The 18952-nt window shown below is 38.7% G+C and overlaps 1 protein-coding gene across 2 annotated transcripts; it reads right to left on the bottom strand.

Moving 5' to 3' along the window:
- Positions 1 to 1338: 1338 nt before the first annotated feature.
- On the bottom strand, positions 1339 to 18791 carry VPS37A (VPS37A subunit of ESCRT-I). 2 transcript variants are annotated; one of them, XM_051617507.1, is made up of 12 exons: positions 18563 to 18791; positions 14338 to 14412; positions 13382 to 13496; positions 12430 to 12530; positions 11294 to 11510; positions 10212 to 10282; positions 8524 to 8651; positions 8378 to 8436; positions 8218 to 8286; positions 6206 to 6349; positions 5409 to 5489; positions 1339 to 5233 (listed from the first exon to the last, which is right to left on the bottom strand). In XM_051617507.1, the coding sequence occupies exons 1-11, from the start codon at positions 18688 to 18690 to the stop codon at positions 5409 to 5411; spliced, it is 1188 nt and encodes a 395-aa protein (XP_051473467.1). In that variant the 5' UTR covers positions 18691 to 18791; the 3' UTR covers positions 1339 to 5233. The 2 variants fall into 2 exon arrangements, with proteins under 2 accessions (XP_051473467.1, XP_051473468.1); XM_051617508.1 differs by lacking the exon at positions 18563 to 18791 and adding an exon at positions 18356 to 18455.
- Positions 18792 to 18952: the final 161 nt, after the last annotated feature.

Here is an 18952-nt window from a genome sequence, read left to right on the forward strand (position 1 = left end):
TATAAAGAACAGAAAGAAAATGTATTCACTAGCTGCTTTTATTGGTTGCTCTATACAGGATACAGACATAGGTGGTAAACTGGTGATGGATTCTGAAAAGCTGAGAAATTAAAAGATGGAGGGCACAACTCGGACTGAAGGATATCATAAAAAGGAAAGAAGGAAGAAAAAAAAGTAAAGGGAAGGAGGCAGTGAAGGGGAAAGCTCTTTATAAAATTAGCAGTAAGGCAGGGAACCACACTTACTTGAAGATGGGCAAGCCAGAGCACCAGTTCACACAGCATGAGAGATGTTTGATAATACAAACTAGTAACAAATTCCAGCAACAGCAAGGAAGTGGCCTTTGCAATGAAGATAAGCATTCTGTCACTGTTGACCAGCTAACTAGATGCTTTTATGTGTATGCGGCCCTGATCTGCACAGAGTCCTCAAGTTTACTACAGACATCATAGTTGGGGTAATAGACTGCTTCTGTGTGAGGGCTGCAGGTTGAGTGAAGTTTTCGGGTTGGCTGGTCACCCTTACACTCTGCAGTGCAGACAGATGAACACCACAGTGACTGAAACATCCTCGACAGACAGGTATTCATTTGGGAGGGGAGGAACATTGTGGGGTGAAACTTAAAAGTAGGTCAACTTATCACAGTACTAAGACAGTGAAAAATCTGCCAAAGATCTAGAGCCAGAGGTACACCAAACCCTGAATTCAGAGAGGCCAAAAACATTGCCAGACAGTTGGGTGATGAGAAGGAAAGGTAAAATAAGCATTCAACTTTTATTATTTAAATTGTCAGTAAAGCACCTGGAGCCAGCAAATCAAATCATGTTAAGTCTTAAAATTCAGTGGTCTTTTAATATAAATTATTCTGGAAATAAGCTAATGAAACCTTATAGGTTCACCAGAATCATTGTGACAGAAATAAGGCAAGGATACATTCTTAAGTCTTCTGGTTTCCAGGGTTATTCAGATTAATTTATTTTCAAAGATTAAAAGAACATTGTTTTATATTAAAGTATTCCCTTATTATTGATATACAAGATTTCTTTATAGCTTATTACTACATATAAAGTAGTACTGCTGCTCAAGGTATCAGACTAAAACAAGGCATTTGCAAAAGCAGTAGCCAGAGATATAGTATGGCTTTGGAAAGCCCATTTTAGTGAAGGTGGCTCCAGGAAATACTGCTGTTGAAAGGGTTAATCAAAAAAAGCTCAAATCGCTACACATGGATTAAAAATTTATCCTTGAGTAGCTTGCTGCATGTTTCCAGTGCAGTTCTGTATCCACCCATCAAGTCCTGCAATGCCCAACTCAATTTTAAGTTAGACAACTACAAGATGTATTAAAAATCCCAAAGCCTTTATTTGTAAGTTTAACACATTACAGTATTTAATGTTCAGAATAATGTACACAATAAGACTGTGATAACTGACTTAACTTTGTTGCCAGAGTTTTAGTTATCTTTTACCTGAAGGTCTCTTAAATCTCTTGCTTAGAAAGATTTATCCTAGTCTTTGAAGGGAGCAGTAAGAACTTGGACAGAAATAAGACTATAAGATTTTTAACTTCTGCATTTGGTCAAAGTCCAAAGTGGCAAAGCTGCAGGAGTTTGTACAGAGCAAACAACAGAATTATAGAATATGAGATACTGCTTAGAACTAACTTAATTACAGTCTCTTGCTTGTAGTGGTGGCTAGTACAGCTGTATGTACCTGACAATCCCTATCTTTCAGAAAGGTTGACATGTCAAATAAATGGTGAAACCTACAGAAACTTTGTTCTACAAGCCCCAGCAGAATGTACCATCAACACCAGCTGCATACAAGATCACTGTAAAATGAGACCTACTTGATTTCAGATATATTTTATAGTTTCTCTTGTTTGCAATACCATCAGTTACAAATGTTACAGGGAGAATTCAGTTCTGGATAAAGTTCTGGATTTAAGTAGTCACTGGACTCTGGAAGGAACAAGAGGCCTAAACTCAGATATGGAAAACATTTAGCAATAAAATCAGGTATTACAAGTAGGCAAAACCCACACTCAATTAGCAGTTACAATACAGATTGTACCCTCACCCCCACTCCAAACTGCTGCAACCCCAAGGACAAGGCCCTTCCTTAATCTTTTATTTCTTACTCATTTATTTCATTTTTCCACTTGGCAGAACGCCTTGGCTTGAGCATGACATAGTGCAAGTTTCTCTCCAAAAACAAGTCCCAGTAGACTACTGTTTCAGATTGCTTAAGAGTACACTTTACACATTTAATATGCATCTAACAGCAGCTGCCATTCTCTTACATGTCATAGGGAATTGTTTAAAGCTGGATTTACAACTACACACCACATTTAAGCAAAATAGGAAAAGGAATATGCTTAATCAGCTTGCTAGAAGCAAAAAACCTAACTCTTGACAGACTGTTATCAGTGTTCTACTAAGTCTTCTGCAGGAAGTATGAAGATGACCTATATAGAAAAATGTTCCCATTGGGACAACCAGTGTAGGACTAAAAGAAAAGAAAAAAACGTAAGAAACCAGCAGTAGTCTCACTTGTCCTTTAAAGGCCAGAAATAGGCTGGCCATTTCTGCATGTGACAGGATACCTGTAGCTAACCCATGACACCACTGTTGAATACAAGTCTTCTGTGCTTTTCTATAGGATGTACTTGTGACTGCTGATGGGGCTGAGATGGGAGCAGGGGGAAATCCTAAGAACAGGAACAACAGTATGAGAGATTAGAAAGGGAGAAAAAAGACTTTAAACTTTCATATCCCTGAACAAGACGCACTGTACTAAGAACTTGCATTAAACAGTAACATTTTCTTCTAGGCTATCCTCCACTACCCTCAGAAAGACTTCATGGAGAAATCCTGAATTTCTAAATTTACTCACAAAAGTAACAAGAGGAAAAGCTGAAGTGTTGAGAACTTGTACTAGTTTGGGAAGCAAGTACCCTGAAGGTGATCTGGCTAGACTTCAGTTACAATAGAGCACCATAATGCACCACATAACATTCAACAAGAGGAGGCAGATGAGGACAGAAGTCTGTCATTCCATGCCATTATAAAATGAAAAAGATGCGAGCCCAACTCAGGAAGAGCACCAGATGTTTGCTTAGCTGTTCCTTCCTCTCTTACAATGAAGAAACAACAAAAAAAGCAGCCCTGTACAGAATTGTGCCTAGTCTTTTAAGATTGTTAGCTAGATACTCAGAAAAAGATCCAAAACAACTTATACACTCAGCACAAAAATACTGTTTGTCAAGAAGGTAGCACTGAAATCCCTTTCTTCTCCAGAGCTGCAGAAATCACACTATTCAGAAAGCGAAGTCCAGAACCACTTGAAAGCCTACGTGATCTCACTTTTTATTAGGGCTTTCGTTACTATGTCAATATAGAAGTATTATTATGCACAGTCAGTAGAAATGTTTTTTTGGAGAATATACTCTAAAATTATTGCTTAATCGTGGCACTTACAACCTGTTTATTTTTCCAGGCACCTAAGTATCTTCTTTGATTTGTACCATAGTTCTATTATCTTGGGAAATCTAATCTCAGAATTTGAACTAGCTTTACAAACAAATACCCCATCAAATACCGGTTTACTTACCCTGAAAGGCAGTAGCTGAAGACAGACACCCACAGTACTGTAAAGTATGGCAGGGCTGAGACTAAAGCCCCATTTCAAGATTCACTAGCCTGTGGAACAGGCTTCTTGAACTTACGTGATTTTTCAAATTTACTCTCCTCAAATTCAGAAGAAATACCTTATTGCATTTTGCTAGAAGAGCAGAGAGTTTAGGACTGACTGAAGATTAGTGATACAGAAACATACCTGCTTGGACGGATATGATTTTGAGACAAGAATCTGTGATGTTTAGTGACCCTATGTAGGTAACACAGAGGCAGTGGCATAACTAAGAGGTTTATCTCCAAACTGCTTCCCAACAAGAAAGAAGCAGGATTCCTGACACATTACTTAACCAATAATTTGTCTTTTCTGTCTCTCAGAACTGTACAATTCCTTCTGTTATTTTGGAACTTCACTGTCTCCATGAAAACCTAATGCAACCTGACAAGGTTAAGAAAAAGTATGTCTTTTTACAAGAGCAAGAGAGAACAAACACCCAGGCATGTATTTAGGGGTTGTATTTTCTCCTGTGGAATACTGTGCTGCATCCTACCCATTCTCACCAGATATATTCCCATCCTAAAAAAAGTCAACTCACCAGAGGCAAGGTTCAGTGATTAAAAGGCAGAATTAAATTTCACTTCCAAATTTTATCACTGGCCTTAACACACCATGCAACTCCAGCCAAATTAGTTTCTTCATTCCTTAAAATCAGGAAAAAGCCCTGAAATCTCACAAAGAACTTCAGAACTCAGTTTTGTGAAGTGCTTTTGACTTCCTCCTATGAGGAACATATTGCATAAAACAGAAACTGGGGGGTGACCTCATTATTTTTTCTTTAAGTAAAAAAAAAAAAATTATGAGAATGAAATTGTTAGATGAAAATTCTGTTTAATTACAGCGGAAGGTACCAAGCCACTCCTGAAATCAAGTGCATCAGTGCTACTAAGCAACATACCCAATCTAAGCAGAGATCATTTATTCTATTTCAATTCCAATATAACTTGTTCCAACACATCCTTTGCTTAATCCAAATCTACTTATCCAAAACAGAATACAAGCTATACTCATTTTTGCATTATTAATTTAAATTTAAAAATTCGTTCTTAAACATTTTGGCTTCAAGCAAAGACAGCTTCTGAATCCACTGACAACTTCAAATTATGAACTTCTTCAGTTTCCAAAGTCCTATCACCATTTATTTCAAACTTTTCCACAGATCAAGCAAAATCTATGCTTAAAGTTCAAAATACAAAAGATATGAATTATGTTTTTTATAAAAATGTAAAAAGCTAGTCAAAATTCCATGTTTAGATGTGATCTCTGAAGAATGGAGTATAGCAGCAGGAACGTAAATAAGAACTATCAACAATAAATACAAGAAATTAGTGCAAAGATTGCAATAGAAGGATTCTTGAGTACAATGAGAGTAGAAAAGGGACATTCTAATTTGTACAAAAACTATCCCAACTCCATATACAATCTCTTCTATAAATACAGCCATATAAGATGAAATGCTTATTTGCAAATAATAGTTACTAAAAAGTGTGCTTTATTGGGTTTTTCACTCATTCTCTTGACAGGTGTAGTTTGCAGGAAGTCTGTAAAAACAAATTTCCATAATTAGATATTTTAACTCCTCCAAAAGTTGTATTTTAAATACAACTAATCACAGATGCAGTACATACTTGATTTCCACAGAAAGCATTATTAGAACACTAAGCATTTTAACAAATCCATTTGTAGCTCACCACCAATATTAGAACAGGAGTTTACCTATAGTGGAGCATGAAATTGGCTGTGCATTGCTATTGCCTGTTGAAGTTTTTCCTCTTTGGCTCGTCTACAGTGGCAGAGCTACAAAATAAGACATAAGAAAAGTGCACTGTGAAAAGATTTTTTTTATAATATGTACTACAGTTAATCTTTAATTATTTAGCTACTTTGTATGCTCTTTAATAAAGGAAAGCCCTGTGAACCACCTCCCTTCCAAGCTGCTGGCTAAACAACTGTTTATCTTGATAACATTATTCTATCCAAAACTGCTTATAAAAGAATTGCTTCCTATGTTATGAAATGCATTTATTAGCCATCTTTAAAGAAAGGTACACTACCTAAGTTTATTTTGTCACAGCATGAGCTAGAACAGTGGTTTTTGAATCTCAGTTACTTATTTGGTGATAGCCATCAACATAATAATTACTTTAAGAAGCTTAATAAATTAAGCATTACAGTCGCTTAATGCAACATGTCATTACCAAACTTAAAATTGTTTATGTGGCTATCTTCTCTACATCTATATTCAGGATATAGAAGAACGTGGCAAAAAAAAAAAAAATATCCTAAATTACTGGGGTCTAATGCAGGAGATCTTTGCACTTCTGCCTTAAAAACACATCCCTTCAGAATGCAGATTATACTTTAAATAGACTGAAGCCACTTAGGGATATATTTTGCCTTTGTTGGAGCTTACTAAAACACTGTTCTGTATCACAGGACTGCTCAAATTCTAAGTCTTAAATTTATTCACTATGTTTATCTCTCAAAATAGAAATATTTGTATATTTACATACCGTTCTCTTTTCCATGAAACTACTAAGAAAGTCATCTATTTCTGTTTTGCCTTCCAAGAAGTCTTCTGCAATAGTGTCAGATTCCTCTTCAGCTTCATGAGCAGCTACTTTAAGTCTGGCTTGCAGAGCACTTGGACTGCAACTCTAAGAAAATAAAAACTCCTATGTAATATTAAACTGTCCATCAAAACCTGCATTTCCAAGAATAAAGATAAACTACTACATAAATACAGGATATGTGAACAGAGCATTATTATTATATAAATGCCCAAGTGACCAGATGAAGCTTCATTTCCAAGAAACCGCACAGCTCATTAAACTAGAAAGAATTTGATGTAAGAAAAGCACTGCTAGTTTAGGTCTTGACTCACAAACATTCTCACAAATGTATAAAGCTTTTCAACCTTTACACTGTACAAAGCATCCAACTTGGAAATCTGACAGGTTCTCGAGTGCATGATTTATTTCTGAGTAGAACTAGCATTTCAAGTGTCTTCAATAAATAGGGTCTACTTCTGAAATTCAATAGTGAACCTGCGAATTACAAAACGGTAAAAATGCACTAACTGTTCAACTTTTAAATACCCTTGAAATGACTGTGGAGAGGAAGTCAGGAAAAGAAAAAATACCTATTTAAGAAGTAGATGGGCTGCTAATCTATACCAGTATACTCATTCTTCTGTTCTTATAAACCTCAAACCTTATTTCCGTTTAATTTCTGTTAATAATTTTTCTTCTGATATGTTTGGACAGTTAAATCAGAACATGATTCATGTCTTCAGTAGGAGTTTTACAGAGCCAAAACTGCAAAATTAAAATATATATAGATTTTAGATGCTTAGACTACCCTTCTTCTACCCCACGAAAAATGTGTTATTTATGTACTGTAAAATTGTAATGTAATCAGAAATTACCTGTTAAATTAATCTTGTGCAAAATAAGGAGAGTTTGTTCCAATAAAAGATGCCTAACATTCAGCCACAGTACAAGTGAAAATACTTGTCTGGAACTTTGAAGGAGAGAGAACAGGAGATACGAAGTAGTGTACAGTGCACATCAATACATGAAAGATACAGCATATGTGGAAAAAAACCCCAGCTGCCACTGTCCAACTCTGCCTCCTAATCGTCATTAAATTGAATCAGCAAATCTAACTTAGAAAAAAGAAAAGGTAATATGGTAATAGGGTATTACATCCAGTTCTTAAGTGGTTTCTTACAGAAATAGTTTCTCAACTTCAAGGCCAACTTACATCACAAAGAAGGGAGGCATTAGGAGTCACACTTTCAATTTTCAAGTGAGGAAACATTTAAATAATTTAGTTCACCTATGAAATAATTCAGCTTGCTGTCACATAACTTTTTGCTTGTTATTTAATATTTTGTTATTTTGAGGACATTTTGCAATTCAGCTACTATACATGCTATTTTGATGGACTATTGTATTCTCAGGTGTTAAGTCTTGCAAATAACGAAGAGTTCAGTAAAGAAATTGTTTTATGAGAAGTTACACCTTCTAATGTATATCCTGTTAAGCATATTAAGAAATTATTCTCCTTCTCCAAAATGCTTTCTCAAGTGATGACTCTACCCTGTGTGTACTTCAGAATGTGCAATGTTTGACAGCACATATGATGTTGCCCAAAATAAGAATACACAGTAAATCACAGAATTTAAGTTTCTAAAGCAATGGCTAGAATAATTTTCATCTGGTACAGTTTTATCAGCCAGTTATGTTAAATGGGCACCATTAATGAAACAAGCCTTCTTTAAACATCACTCTATTCCTAAAACTGGTTTGACCCAAGATTGTACTTAAAAACAGCTACAAATGCTCATCACACTCCTTTCTACCAACTTGCATCTATTGGAGTGTTAAAAAACCCCACACCAACCAGCTAAAAAAACAAAACAAAACACTCTTTTGCTTTCAAACTGTTTGGTAAACCCAGAGAAATCAAAACTTCAGTTTAATTTAAGTATTCTTAAAGGATAATATAACAGAAATTATACCTCACTAAGTTCATGCTGTCTTTGCATCTTTTTTTCAAAGGCTGCTTTCATCTGTGTGAGTTGCTCATACTGGAAGGAAGAAGAAAAATAAAGTTTTCTCCCCGAAAAAAACAGACTATTGCAATTAATATTTCTGAAAAGGATCTTATTGTTCACTTACTTTATCCAACACAGTTTGTCTTTTTGCCTCGAGACTAGGCTCCAGCAACAAGTTTTTTTCTGTAAAATAAAGTCACTATTACCACTTTTTTTAAAGGATTCAGTTTGCAGAACACAGCCACAGATGCTAATGTTTTGACATCTTACTTGCCAGCTCTTCAATGCTTTTCACTAACTCATCTCTATCAGAAATGACTTGCTTCAGTTGTGGTAGGGTCACAAACTGTTCCAGTAATACTTCTTCTTGCTCATTCATATTAGTCAGCTGCGATATACTACATTCAAACAGAAAGACAGCAGATTTAAATCTAACAGCAAACATTACATGTAGAGTTATGCATTTCTGCAAAAAATTTGAGGTCTTTACTGGGACTTTAAAGATACAAAACACTTGACCACAACTTATTTTTCTCCTTTCTCCTGGATTGTGGGCTCTACTATCTGCAGTAGTGAACTTAAAAAAAAGCATCTCTCATTTCAAGACTTACTTCCTATAAACTAAAACTGCAGGTGTTGCAGTCCGTCCATAACAGTTCATCTCTGCTGCTTCTCACACTTTTCCCCTGCTCCAACATGGGTCCCTCTCCACAGGCTGCAGTTCCTGGCAGGAGAGCCTGCTCTAGTGTGGGCTCACCATGGCTGTGGTTTCCTTCAGGGTATATCTGCCTGTTCCAATATGGTGCCCTCCATGGACTGCGGTGTGAATATCTGCTTCAGCAGAGTCCTCTGCATTGGCTAAGGGAAATACCTGTTCTACTATGGCCTTTTCCAAAACTACCAAAACCTTGCCACCTACATGCAACAGAGCTACTCAGAACAGTGGCAATACCATTTGTGATTTAACTAAACTACCACCAGAAGAATTATAGAATTCTAATCCAATCTTCTTGGAAGGACCAAACTGGATTAGAATGTTTTAACAAAGAAATTACACTTCCTCCCAAAATGCCTAATTTTCTACTACATAGTAAGGATGCTGCTAGAACTTACAGCTGATTTAACTCAATTAAACAGACTCTTACAAAGGTGTCAAGGATAAAGAAAAAACAACCTATAAGTCATTCTTGTCAAAGGTCTTTTTCTTTTGGAAAGGACAGTTTCCATCACCAAACTATGACATAAACATAAAGATGTGAGATCAGAAAGCAGTCTCCTAAGACCCTTTCTGAACTAACAGCTAATTTGTAATCTATTCATTCCCAGATAACTGATCCATGAGGCCGTCTTAGTAGATCAGTGCAAACTGCTGGGAACAATAACTATTTTTTGAATTGTGAAGACATGCTTTTGATGAAAATCTTTGTGCATTATATGCATGAAGCATGTAGATGTGGAACTGATTTGCAATGGGACAGCTGGCACACTTATCACCTGGATTTATCTAACTCAACTTGCTTGCACAGGCTGAGCTGCTCACAAAGTAATCCATTGTTTACCCTGCACTACAGTCCCCTCAAATTTCAGAGAATGTAATTTGTGAACCAGTGTCAAGTCCATTTTCCTGTCTCATTTCCTCCTTCAAAGTTATTCTATTAGTAGAAATAAAGTTCCTGGCAAGGCCCTAGAAGACAGCAGAACATTGTGTATTTTTACTTTTCCTAACTTTCAGTCTTTTTCCTGGTGTTGAATCCTGAATTGTTCCTGCTGAGAAAACACTAAACAAATAGCACATTTGAAAACAAGACTAGCTTACTTTCTGACTCCACAATTTTGCTAAGTCGTGTATCTCCTATTTATAATTTCTATGAAAACCTTTCAGTGAGGTATACACTTTTCACAAAAATCAGATACAGACCAGCAGCAACTGCTTTTTTTGCTACCTTCTGAAAATTTACCTCAGTTCTGAGAGTTCTGGAAATGTATCAGGAACATCAGGCATCTTGTAAGTAAATCCATTCTGGCCAACCTAAACAGAAGTTTAGCAGTGCTTAGTAGTCTGATTAATCCAGAACTGGAGATTAATATTTGCCAGCAATAAGAATAGGAAGTAAGTAAGCAGTAGCACTAATCTCTGAATGGAAGACAACTCAACCATTGAAACAAAATACTTGGGGATGTTTGGGGTAACATGTCATAAAACATGAGTCAATTTGGGAGGAAAATAATTCTGTCTTGCTATGTCCTCCACTTAACAGTTGGATGACCCAGGAAACACAAAAGAGTAGTATAACTCAGGCAAGTGAGAAGAGAGAAAGAGCTTGACATTTTTATCTGTTTCATGTGTTTTTTAAAGCTATAATCCCTCAGGGAAAAAATTTTTAGACAAGGAAAAAAAGTCTGTCTTAACAGAACGTAGAAATTTTATATTCTACAAAGCCATAGAAGTATCTTCCAAGATGAAGAAAGCTTTTGTTTCTAAAGACAAGATTTGATGAAAGACTAAACATTTAGATATAAAGTTTCTGGAGGATGCTAAAAAAAATCCTTCCAGAAAGTATCAGTGAGAGAGAGTTTGTGAGTACACACATGCGAGATCTGTGAAGAGAAGCTATTTTAAGCATGAAAATGAGAAATAAATACTCTACACAAAGGCTTGAGACTGCACATCGTTCTCACCTGATTGGTTCTGGGCAGGAAATCCCATATAGAGAAAAGGATCTCACTTTCTGTGGCTGGAGAAACAGTCACAGCTGCACTATGGGCAAGTGCAGCTTCAAAAAAAAAAAAGTATATTCAAAGATATTTAGCATAACTTTGGCTTCACTGAAACTGAGACAAACTTCTTGCTCTGACTTCAAGTTTGTTCTAAAAAACTTTTCATCAAAGCCAGAATGACAGTTTCATTTTCCTAGCACCAGCAAAACAATGAAGTGCAGTCACTCAGGTTGTTCCTTTGACTTTTGCAGCAATGGCCTGTGAGCCCTTGAGGGAGCTTATACCCACTGATAGCTTAAGCAGCAAAACTCAGCGCACAGACCTGAAGCACTGCTTCTGCTGTTGGGACAGGTAGTGGCAGATCAGTAATCAAGCCATAAGAGGGAGCAGCAGGCTTGTCTGTAGTGTAGTTTGAAGAAACTGATTCAGCAACTGGCACGGCTGCCATCGTTCTATTTGTTTCTTGAGGTGGGTATGGAGGAAGAAATGGAAACCCCTGAGGAGCATAAGGAGGCATTCCAGATGGCTTGTTGAATAGGCTAAAAACAAACAAAAACCCACAACCATGAGCAACCAACTGCTTCCAGCTCATTTCTTACCAACTGAATTATAATTACTAGACCACATGCAAGACATAAGATTGAATTTTTAAATGGCCATAAACTTTGTATTTTCTATTATCAGTTGCTTCCACTGTATTAAGTCTTCTTTGTCTTACAATGTAACATAATATACAACTCCATTAAACTATATTATTGTAGAGCAGCCAAGTACACACTTACTCTTCTTGTTTATAATAAAATGACTTCTCAAAAATGAGTGTGTGAATTTAAATTGTTTCAATCTAAGTCCTAAGAAATGCATCTGTGTGTACATTAGTTCTTATCTACAGTATAGCATTTAACAACTTGGGCAACACACATATAACTACTTCTAAATAACAGGAATGTTTTGTTCTTTTTAATTCACAACTACTGCTGCATTTAAACCCTGTATCACTGTCAGCCATGAGAACCACAGTTGTACTGATAAAGCCATAATGTCTCAGACCATTTTTGCATATTTAATACAATTACTTAAACTGCACACTTCCTATTGCACAATTGTGTAACAGAAGCTGTCTCTCAGCTTGGGAGATTATGAACAGATTATGAAGAAACAACTGCTCAGATCTTGATCAAGGTTTGATCTGATAATGTAAATGTTTATTCTCTTTCAAGAAAACAGAAACACAAAGTTGAATCAACATGTTGATACAGTAACTCTCAGGAAATCTAGTGTTTCTTCTCAAAACAATCATGCCATCATGCACACACGTGCAAGGGCAGGGAATCTATGTCTCCCAAAACATCCACTGTATTATTTCTGTTCCCTGCCCTATACTACTTGGTATTAGCTCTTTTTAAAAAAGTGTAAGATAGTACACATGTTCCATTCATCATGTTGATAAATACTTACTATGGAAATGATGTTGAGCTAGGAGCCAGAACTGGCGGATTCTTCCAAAACTCATCCAGTAAACTCTGAATAATTTTTCCAAGATCTGAGTGCATGGTGAACTGGTAAAAACAACAAACAAAATGCAATGGAGGAGAAAAATTATGCCTGGAATCAAACAGTTCCAAAATTTCCTTAACTTGGCCATTTATTATATCCACACAGCAGTGCTGGAAACTATCTCAAAGACATATCAGGTAACATACACTGTCTATATATAAGCTCCAAATAAAGTGACAAAGCCACATAAATGGAAAAGAAACTAAAAGACTTTTATATATTTCATTATCAATGGAGAATCAATCAAGTACAACATTTCTGATGATCAAAACCCCACCTTAGTTACCAAGTTACACTTGGAAAAAGTAATAAAGATTTGAGACAAAAAGCATTAATCGCATTCCGAAAGAGTCATAACTTCTCCCCTATCCCCACCCAAAAATATTACCACATCCTAGTTGGTAGAAAAAAGGGAAATAAAAAAACAGAACAGCATATCAAACTCCTGAATATTAGAGCTAAAACTCTAGCATCTTTCTAATAGGATTAGGCTACAAACAACTATGTTACAAAACAGTCTTACAGCACCCTTGTCCCGTATTTGGAATACACTGTAGAGAAACAAGAATGCTCCTATTGGTACTAAGAAGAAAAGTTATAGGAATTTTCTAAACCATCATAACTTAAAATAGTTTTACATATATGGAATACTCAACTCAGTAATGGCAGCAGTAAAAGAATACTATACTGAACACTACTGATTTTTTTGTTTTCAGACCACTCAAAATAAAATTGGAGAGGAATTAGGCTCTGTACTAGCTTTTTTATCCCAGAGGTATTAGGAATAATCTAGTGTGACGTATTAAAATTGCTATTAAAAGTAGATGTATGTGAAGCTACAAATTAGACATACATTACTTATTAATGGACCGGTCACATATACTCCCTGCTTGTCCATTAAATGATGTCTCACAGGTGGGAAAACACTGATGACTGGTTTTTCCTGAGGAAACTGAGGTGGAAGTAAGCTGCAAATACAAGAATAATCATTACTACAGCTACATCCCATGATAAAGTTTGCATAAGAAGGATTTTTTTGCCAAGAACAAGTACTATTAATTACATAAACTTACTTTTCTACGATAAGAGATACAGAGAAATAGAAAGGGAAAGAAGCACACAAAAGGATTATTCGGTGACAAAATTACAAATCAGACAGATTAAGACTTCCACAGAATTAAAGAGAGAATTTACTGGGCAAAACTGCAGTGTAACAATGAAGCAATTATGTCCATGGACAAAGAAAAAGCATAACACGAGTATTTTCTAATACAAATTTTATTACTACAGAGACAATGCAGTGTAACCTGCAAGAATGTTAGGCAAGTTATCAGGATTATGTAATAAACCACTTGTGAATAGATACCATCAATATTTGCCAGAGCAAAAGCACCCACCAAAGTAAATTCATAAAGGTTACAATACATCACTTAAGTTATGATCTGGAAGCTTCACTGGGGTAAAATTTAGGAATTACAGCAGATCAGCAAATTACGCATTAGGTTTCTTTTCAGTTGTAGGGGATTCAAGGTCATCAGAAGCCCTTAAGTGTTCTCTCCTACTTCAACTAAAAACACGTGGGTATCTTAGGAACTGAGCACAGTAAAATATGGTTTTGCTTTTAGCTGCGCCTCTGCATCTTGTACAGAACTAGTTTCATTAATAACACTGCAACTACTAATGGAAATCCAGGTTATAGTTCCTGAAATTAGTTACGAGAGGGGAGCAATTTATGTTCTATCACTGCTTTTTTTTTGAGACTATTTTTAATTTTTCGAGATGTGCATAGATATATCTCACTCTACTTACATGTTAATATTAATTGTCAAGTTGTTTACAGTGAATGGCAGTCGATATTCCACATCTTTCTGAATTTCTGCAATGCTGTCAAAGAAGAAACTGTTAGCATCCAATGAATGGTCAATATAACAGCCAAAAGTCTTAAAAAAGATATGATCTCTGACCTTTTATTTAATTGAGTTTTGAAAAGCCTTGTGAGAATAAAATTGAAAATGGTGGAATAAGTTAATAGGTTTCAGAATGCTGTACTAAATATTAAAACTAAAGCAATATGCTATATGATCACAAGGAATGGAAACACAGTTGGAGAAATTATACTGCTTAGTGATCTGACAACATCCTCAACTTCTCCACTTATTGTCATAATTTAAGACTTCACATCAATTATTGGGGTTTTTTAATATACTTAATTTTATCTGATAAAACATTTACTTTGTCAAGGCATTACACTTGGTTCACAGCTTAGTATTGCTCTGCAACACTGCCTACAGATCAGTATTGATAACATACATTACGCTAGGCCTTCTTCCTTAATAATTAGCTAACTATTTAATAGTATTTTTTCCACATGCAACAAGTTCTGTGCACTTGCACAGATATTTTTGAGAACTATCTGGAGAAAAGCTACTTGCAAGAATGTAAAACTCCGTAACCCAGTGACACTCAAGACACAGACACCCCTGAAAGCACTGAGTGAAGAGACATGTATCTTAAGAAATCTGTTAAGACCAACATTTACTTCTCCTGTAACAGGTAAGTTACTGAGAAAAACTTCAAATCAGCTGCTTTAGTAGGAAGTTGATTTCAATACTCAAAGCACTCTACAATTTGTATGTGCAGCAAGACTGTCTTGAAAGATGGCAACCCAAAGAATGTGGATGAGGAGGAGACAGATGACTTAGCACGGAAGCAAAACTTCTTGACAATATGAACATACCTAAGTTGGGACTGGAAGAGAAAGGCAGGCAGAAAATTATCATATAATGCCTCAATCAAAACAAACTTAAAAAGCAGAATAATTCCTCTTTCATGTATTTTTCCTGCCTGCACTTGGCTAATAATATTCTTCTCCCTCACATCTCTAAGGCTACCTTATAAAGGGAAGGAATACAGCTTCAATTAGGAATAGTGGCAGCTGGGTTTTCCCAGAAAACATCTTTGTATTCAGCTTCAAAAATGCCCCTCCATCCACCACGAGGTACGCTCCATACAATTACTTACTAAAAACCCCCCAAAACATATCTGCAAATGTGTGTTAAAGTGTAGTGCTAGGTTTAGTACCCCTCCAAAGTCTTACTTGCACATAAAATTCAGAGCTTTGGGAATACGTGGAGTAAGACACAAACATAGCTATAGACCTTGCTTTCCACAGCCCGACCTGATTACTCTCTCAGACAACTCAGTACCTGCTCTTTCCCTGTGAAATCACATGCTGTTTGAAAAAACTTATCAGGGATCTTCAGCACAACAGAATTCAAATCAGAGTTTAGGGCTCTACTGTGATACAACACACACCAAAATAATAACCTTTTATTCTTAACTGAAGGATTATTCCTGGAATCTCTCATGCACATCCCTGCCCTGTCATGCATTTTAATAGCATGCTACAGAATCCTTTTTGAGAAGGGTATATAATTATGCTCCGCTCACATGCACAACTTACAGGAAATGGGGAAGAAGAACAGGAGAGGGAGGGAGAGGTGAGATATCCATACTTTCACTGAGCTGTCAAAACTGTTAGAACCTCCTAAAACCTTGAACTGATAAACTTCTTTGTCCCCTCCCCAAGTGGGAATGGATACACTGGAAAAACGACACATTCTCAACTTTGGCTAAAACAGCAAATGTACAAAAACTATTTTTAAGCACAAAAAATGTATTTCAAGCTCCCAACCTATGAGGGATCCTGAAGGGAAGACTAGCTATTTTAATGAAACTAAGATCACATATACTTGGGCTTTTACAACCTAAGACAACAGAAACCAAACTTACCTAACTTAGGTAACTACACTGTGCCAAGAATTTTATTTTGAACATTTCAGCAAGGAGCAGCTGGGATAGACATAAATTAATGACAAAATATACAGTATTTAATAATTGTTTAGGAAACAATGCTGTTGCAATGCTTAATGCATATTCCTGTCCTATAGATCTGTGGTGCTATGAAGTCCATAAGCACACACTTTGGTCCCACTCAAAAAAAACCTTTGCACTCTTGAAAGCTTGCACAAGTACACATACCTTTTTAAAAGCACAGAATTTGAGGCACTGCTACTCAGATTTATTTAGAAATAAGTATCTCTTATGAAAACTGTACACTTTGCCAGAATGTACTCATCTGATTGCCCAATTGTTGCGTTTTTTTAACAGCTATTGTCATGAGAGGTCACGGAATCACAGAATCTTAGGGGTTGGAAGGGACCTCGAAAGAAAGATCATCTAGTCCAACCCCCCTGCCAGAGCAGGATCACCTAGAGCACATCTCACAGGAACGTGTCCCAGCAGGTTTTTAATGTCTCCAGCAAAGGAGACTCAACAACTTCCCTGGGCATCCTGTTCCAGTGCTCTGTCACTCACAGTAAAAAAGTTTTTTCTGATGTTTATGTGGAACCTCCTGTGCTACAGCTTGTACCTGTTGCCCCTTGTCCTATCATTGGACCATCCTCTTTGCCCTTTACGTATTTGTAAACATTAACCAGGTAGGCTAGTTTACATGGCTGTGAAGTCACATTTAAGCAGCTAAAATCTCCCTACCCAGCATCTCTGTTCCTGGCTGCAAGGTCCATTCCCTCTCTGCCTAAGGTTGAACTGGTGCCTGCACAAACAGCTAGTAAACCAGTCCAGCAAGCCAATTTTGACAAAAACTGATCGATTGTTTTGACATCTTATCCTGGAGTGAGCTCATCTCCCCAGTAGGAAAAAAAAGGGTAGAAAAAAAGGGCTAAGTAAGGCTAGTCCAACAAAAATTCCTAAGTAGGCAAGCTGCTGCATATCCTAAGAAAAGCAAACTGCCTCTCAAAAGTATTTGTGAAACTGGCTCTGAACAAGTTTAAGCTTAAGCAAGCAACAACAGTTAGCAATACTGTCATACTTATGTTTCCTGTGTGATATTTCAAAGCACGAGGGTAATGAGCGATCTGCAATTATTAAAGTTGGAAACATAACACATATCTCTTACACCCCTGGTCTCTGACATAACAGAAAACATTCTCCTTCCTTTTTTTTTTTGGAGGCACCTATCATCCCACTTCAACAGACATCCTAGGAAGCATGATGAATGCTTACATGCTCACTGAAAATGTAACTTCAAATACATGCAGTGTGGGCCTCCTTATAAAAGACAAAACACTTTCAAAAGACTACAATTTTGGGAAAAGTGATCAGCATACTGACAAGCTGGACTATCTCAGGGTAAAGGAAGGTGTTTTGCTGTGAGATGTATGGCTGTCGAAGAGGAAAAAAACACCTGCCACTGGTGAACATCTAAATAAAGCAAGTTACCAAAGAACTGTCTGTTACAAACAAGTTAGGACTGTACAACAGAAAAACAGCTCGCAGAGCCAGGAGGGCTGCTATGCCACTGCTGGTAAGGCCTTTGCGAAGCACAGCTCCATCCCGTTATATGCTTTATTCTTTACTTTCAACGAACTACGCACCTCCAACCACTCTCCAGAAAGAGGGCTTTATTCCAACACACGCAATCTGTACCTCTTTGCAGACTTTAAAACCTACCAAACACTTCAGCTGACTTCCCGGCCGGCGTCCGGTGGCGCCGGGCACGACGCTCAGCCCGAGCACCCGGCCCAGCCACACCGACACACCCGGAGCCCTGGGGGACGGACCCCGCCCCCCTTCCCACCGCCCCAGAAACCAAACCCCGCTCCCGTTTTCCCAAGACAAGCTCCCTCCCACCCAGGCTCTTCCCCATGTCCTCCGGCGCCGCCGGGACCCCGCGGCACGCCTCCCCCGGCCCCGAAGCACCGCACGGCTGGGCCGGCCCGGGCGGCGGCGCCGGTTTCCTGTTTACCCGCTGGGACGGGCCGGCGGGAGCCAGCCAGGCCTCCCCGGGAGCGGACGGGGCGCAGCCACCTTCCGGGAAACGCGCCTGGGGACACGCAACGTCCCCTCCAGCGCGGCCCCTCGGGGGTCCCAAGCGGCGCCGGGCCCAGGCCGGACGGCACCGGCCGCCCCCCCGCGCCCCGCCCCGCCCCACGGCCCGGCCGCGGCCACTTACGAGGCGTGGGCACCGCGCAGGGACTCGATCTGCCGCTGCTTCTGCTGCTGGAGGCTGGTGAGGGCGGGCAGCGGCGCGGCGGGCGAGGAGGAGCCGCCGCCCTTGGCGAGGGGGAACAGCCAGTTCATCCTCCCCGCGGCAGCCCCGGCGGGCGCGGCGGCACCGCGGCCCGGCCCGGCTCCTCGCGCCTGCGCGCCCCGGCGGCGCGCGCCCCCTTCCGCCCCGCCCCGCCGCTCGCGGCGCCGCGCGGGTCGCGTCAGCGCCGCGCGCCCGTGACCCGGCGGCCGCGGGGGGTGGGGCGGAGCGAGGGCGGGCGCGGGCGGTGATTGGCGCGGGCGGTGATTGGCGCGGGCGGTGATTGGCGCGGGCGGTGATTGGCGCGGGCGGTGA

Source organism: Apus apus, chromosome 4 (genome assembly GCF_020740795.1).
Source record: "Apus apus isolate bApuApu2 chromosome 4, bApuApu2.pri.cur, whole genome shotgun sequence".
NCBI classification, from domain to species: domain Eukaryota; kingdom Metazoa; phylum Chordata; class Aves; order Apodiformes; family Apodidae; genus Apus; species Apus apus.

Bases quoted from the DNA above. Each gene is read 5' to 3' on its own strand.
- VPS37A (XM_051617507.1), bottom strand. From the start codon at position 18,690: ATGAACTGGCTGTTCCCCCTCGCCAAGGGCGGCGGCTCCTCCTCGCCC. The intron at 12,531-13,381 runs GTATGTCTAATT...TGTTTTTACCAG, and splicing joins CCGGTCCATTAATAAGTAAT to TTCACCATGCACTCAGATCT. The intron at 8,437-8,523 runs GTAAGATGTCAA...TTTATTTTACAG, and splicing joins AAGCATTGAAGAGCTGGCAA to AAAAAAACTTGTTGCTGGAG.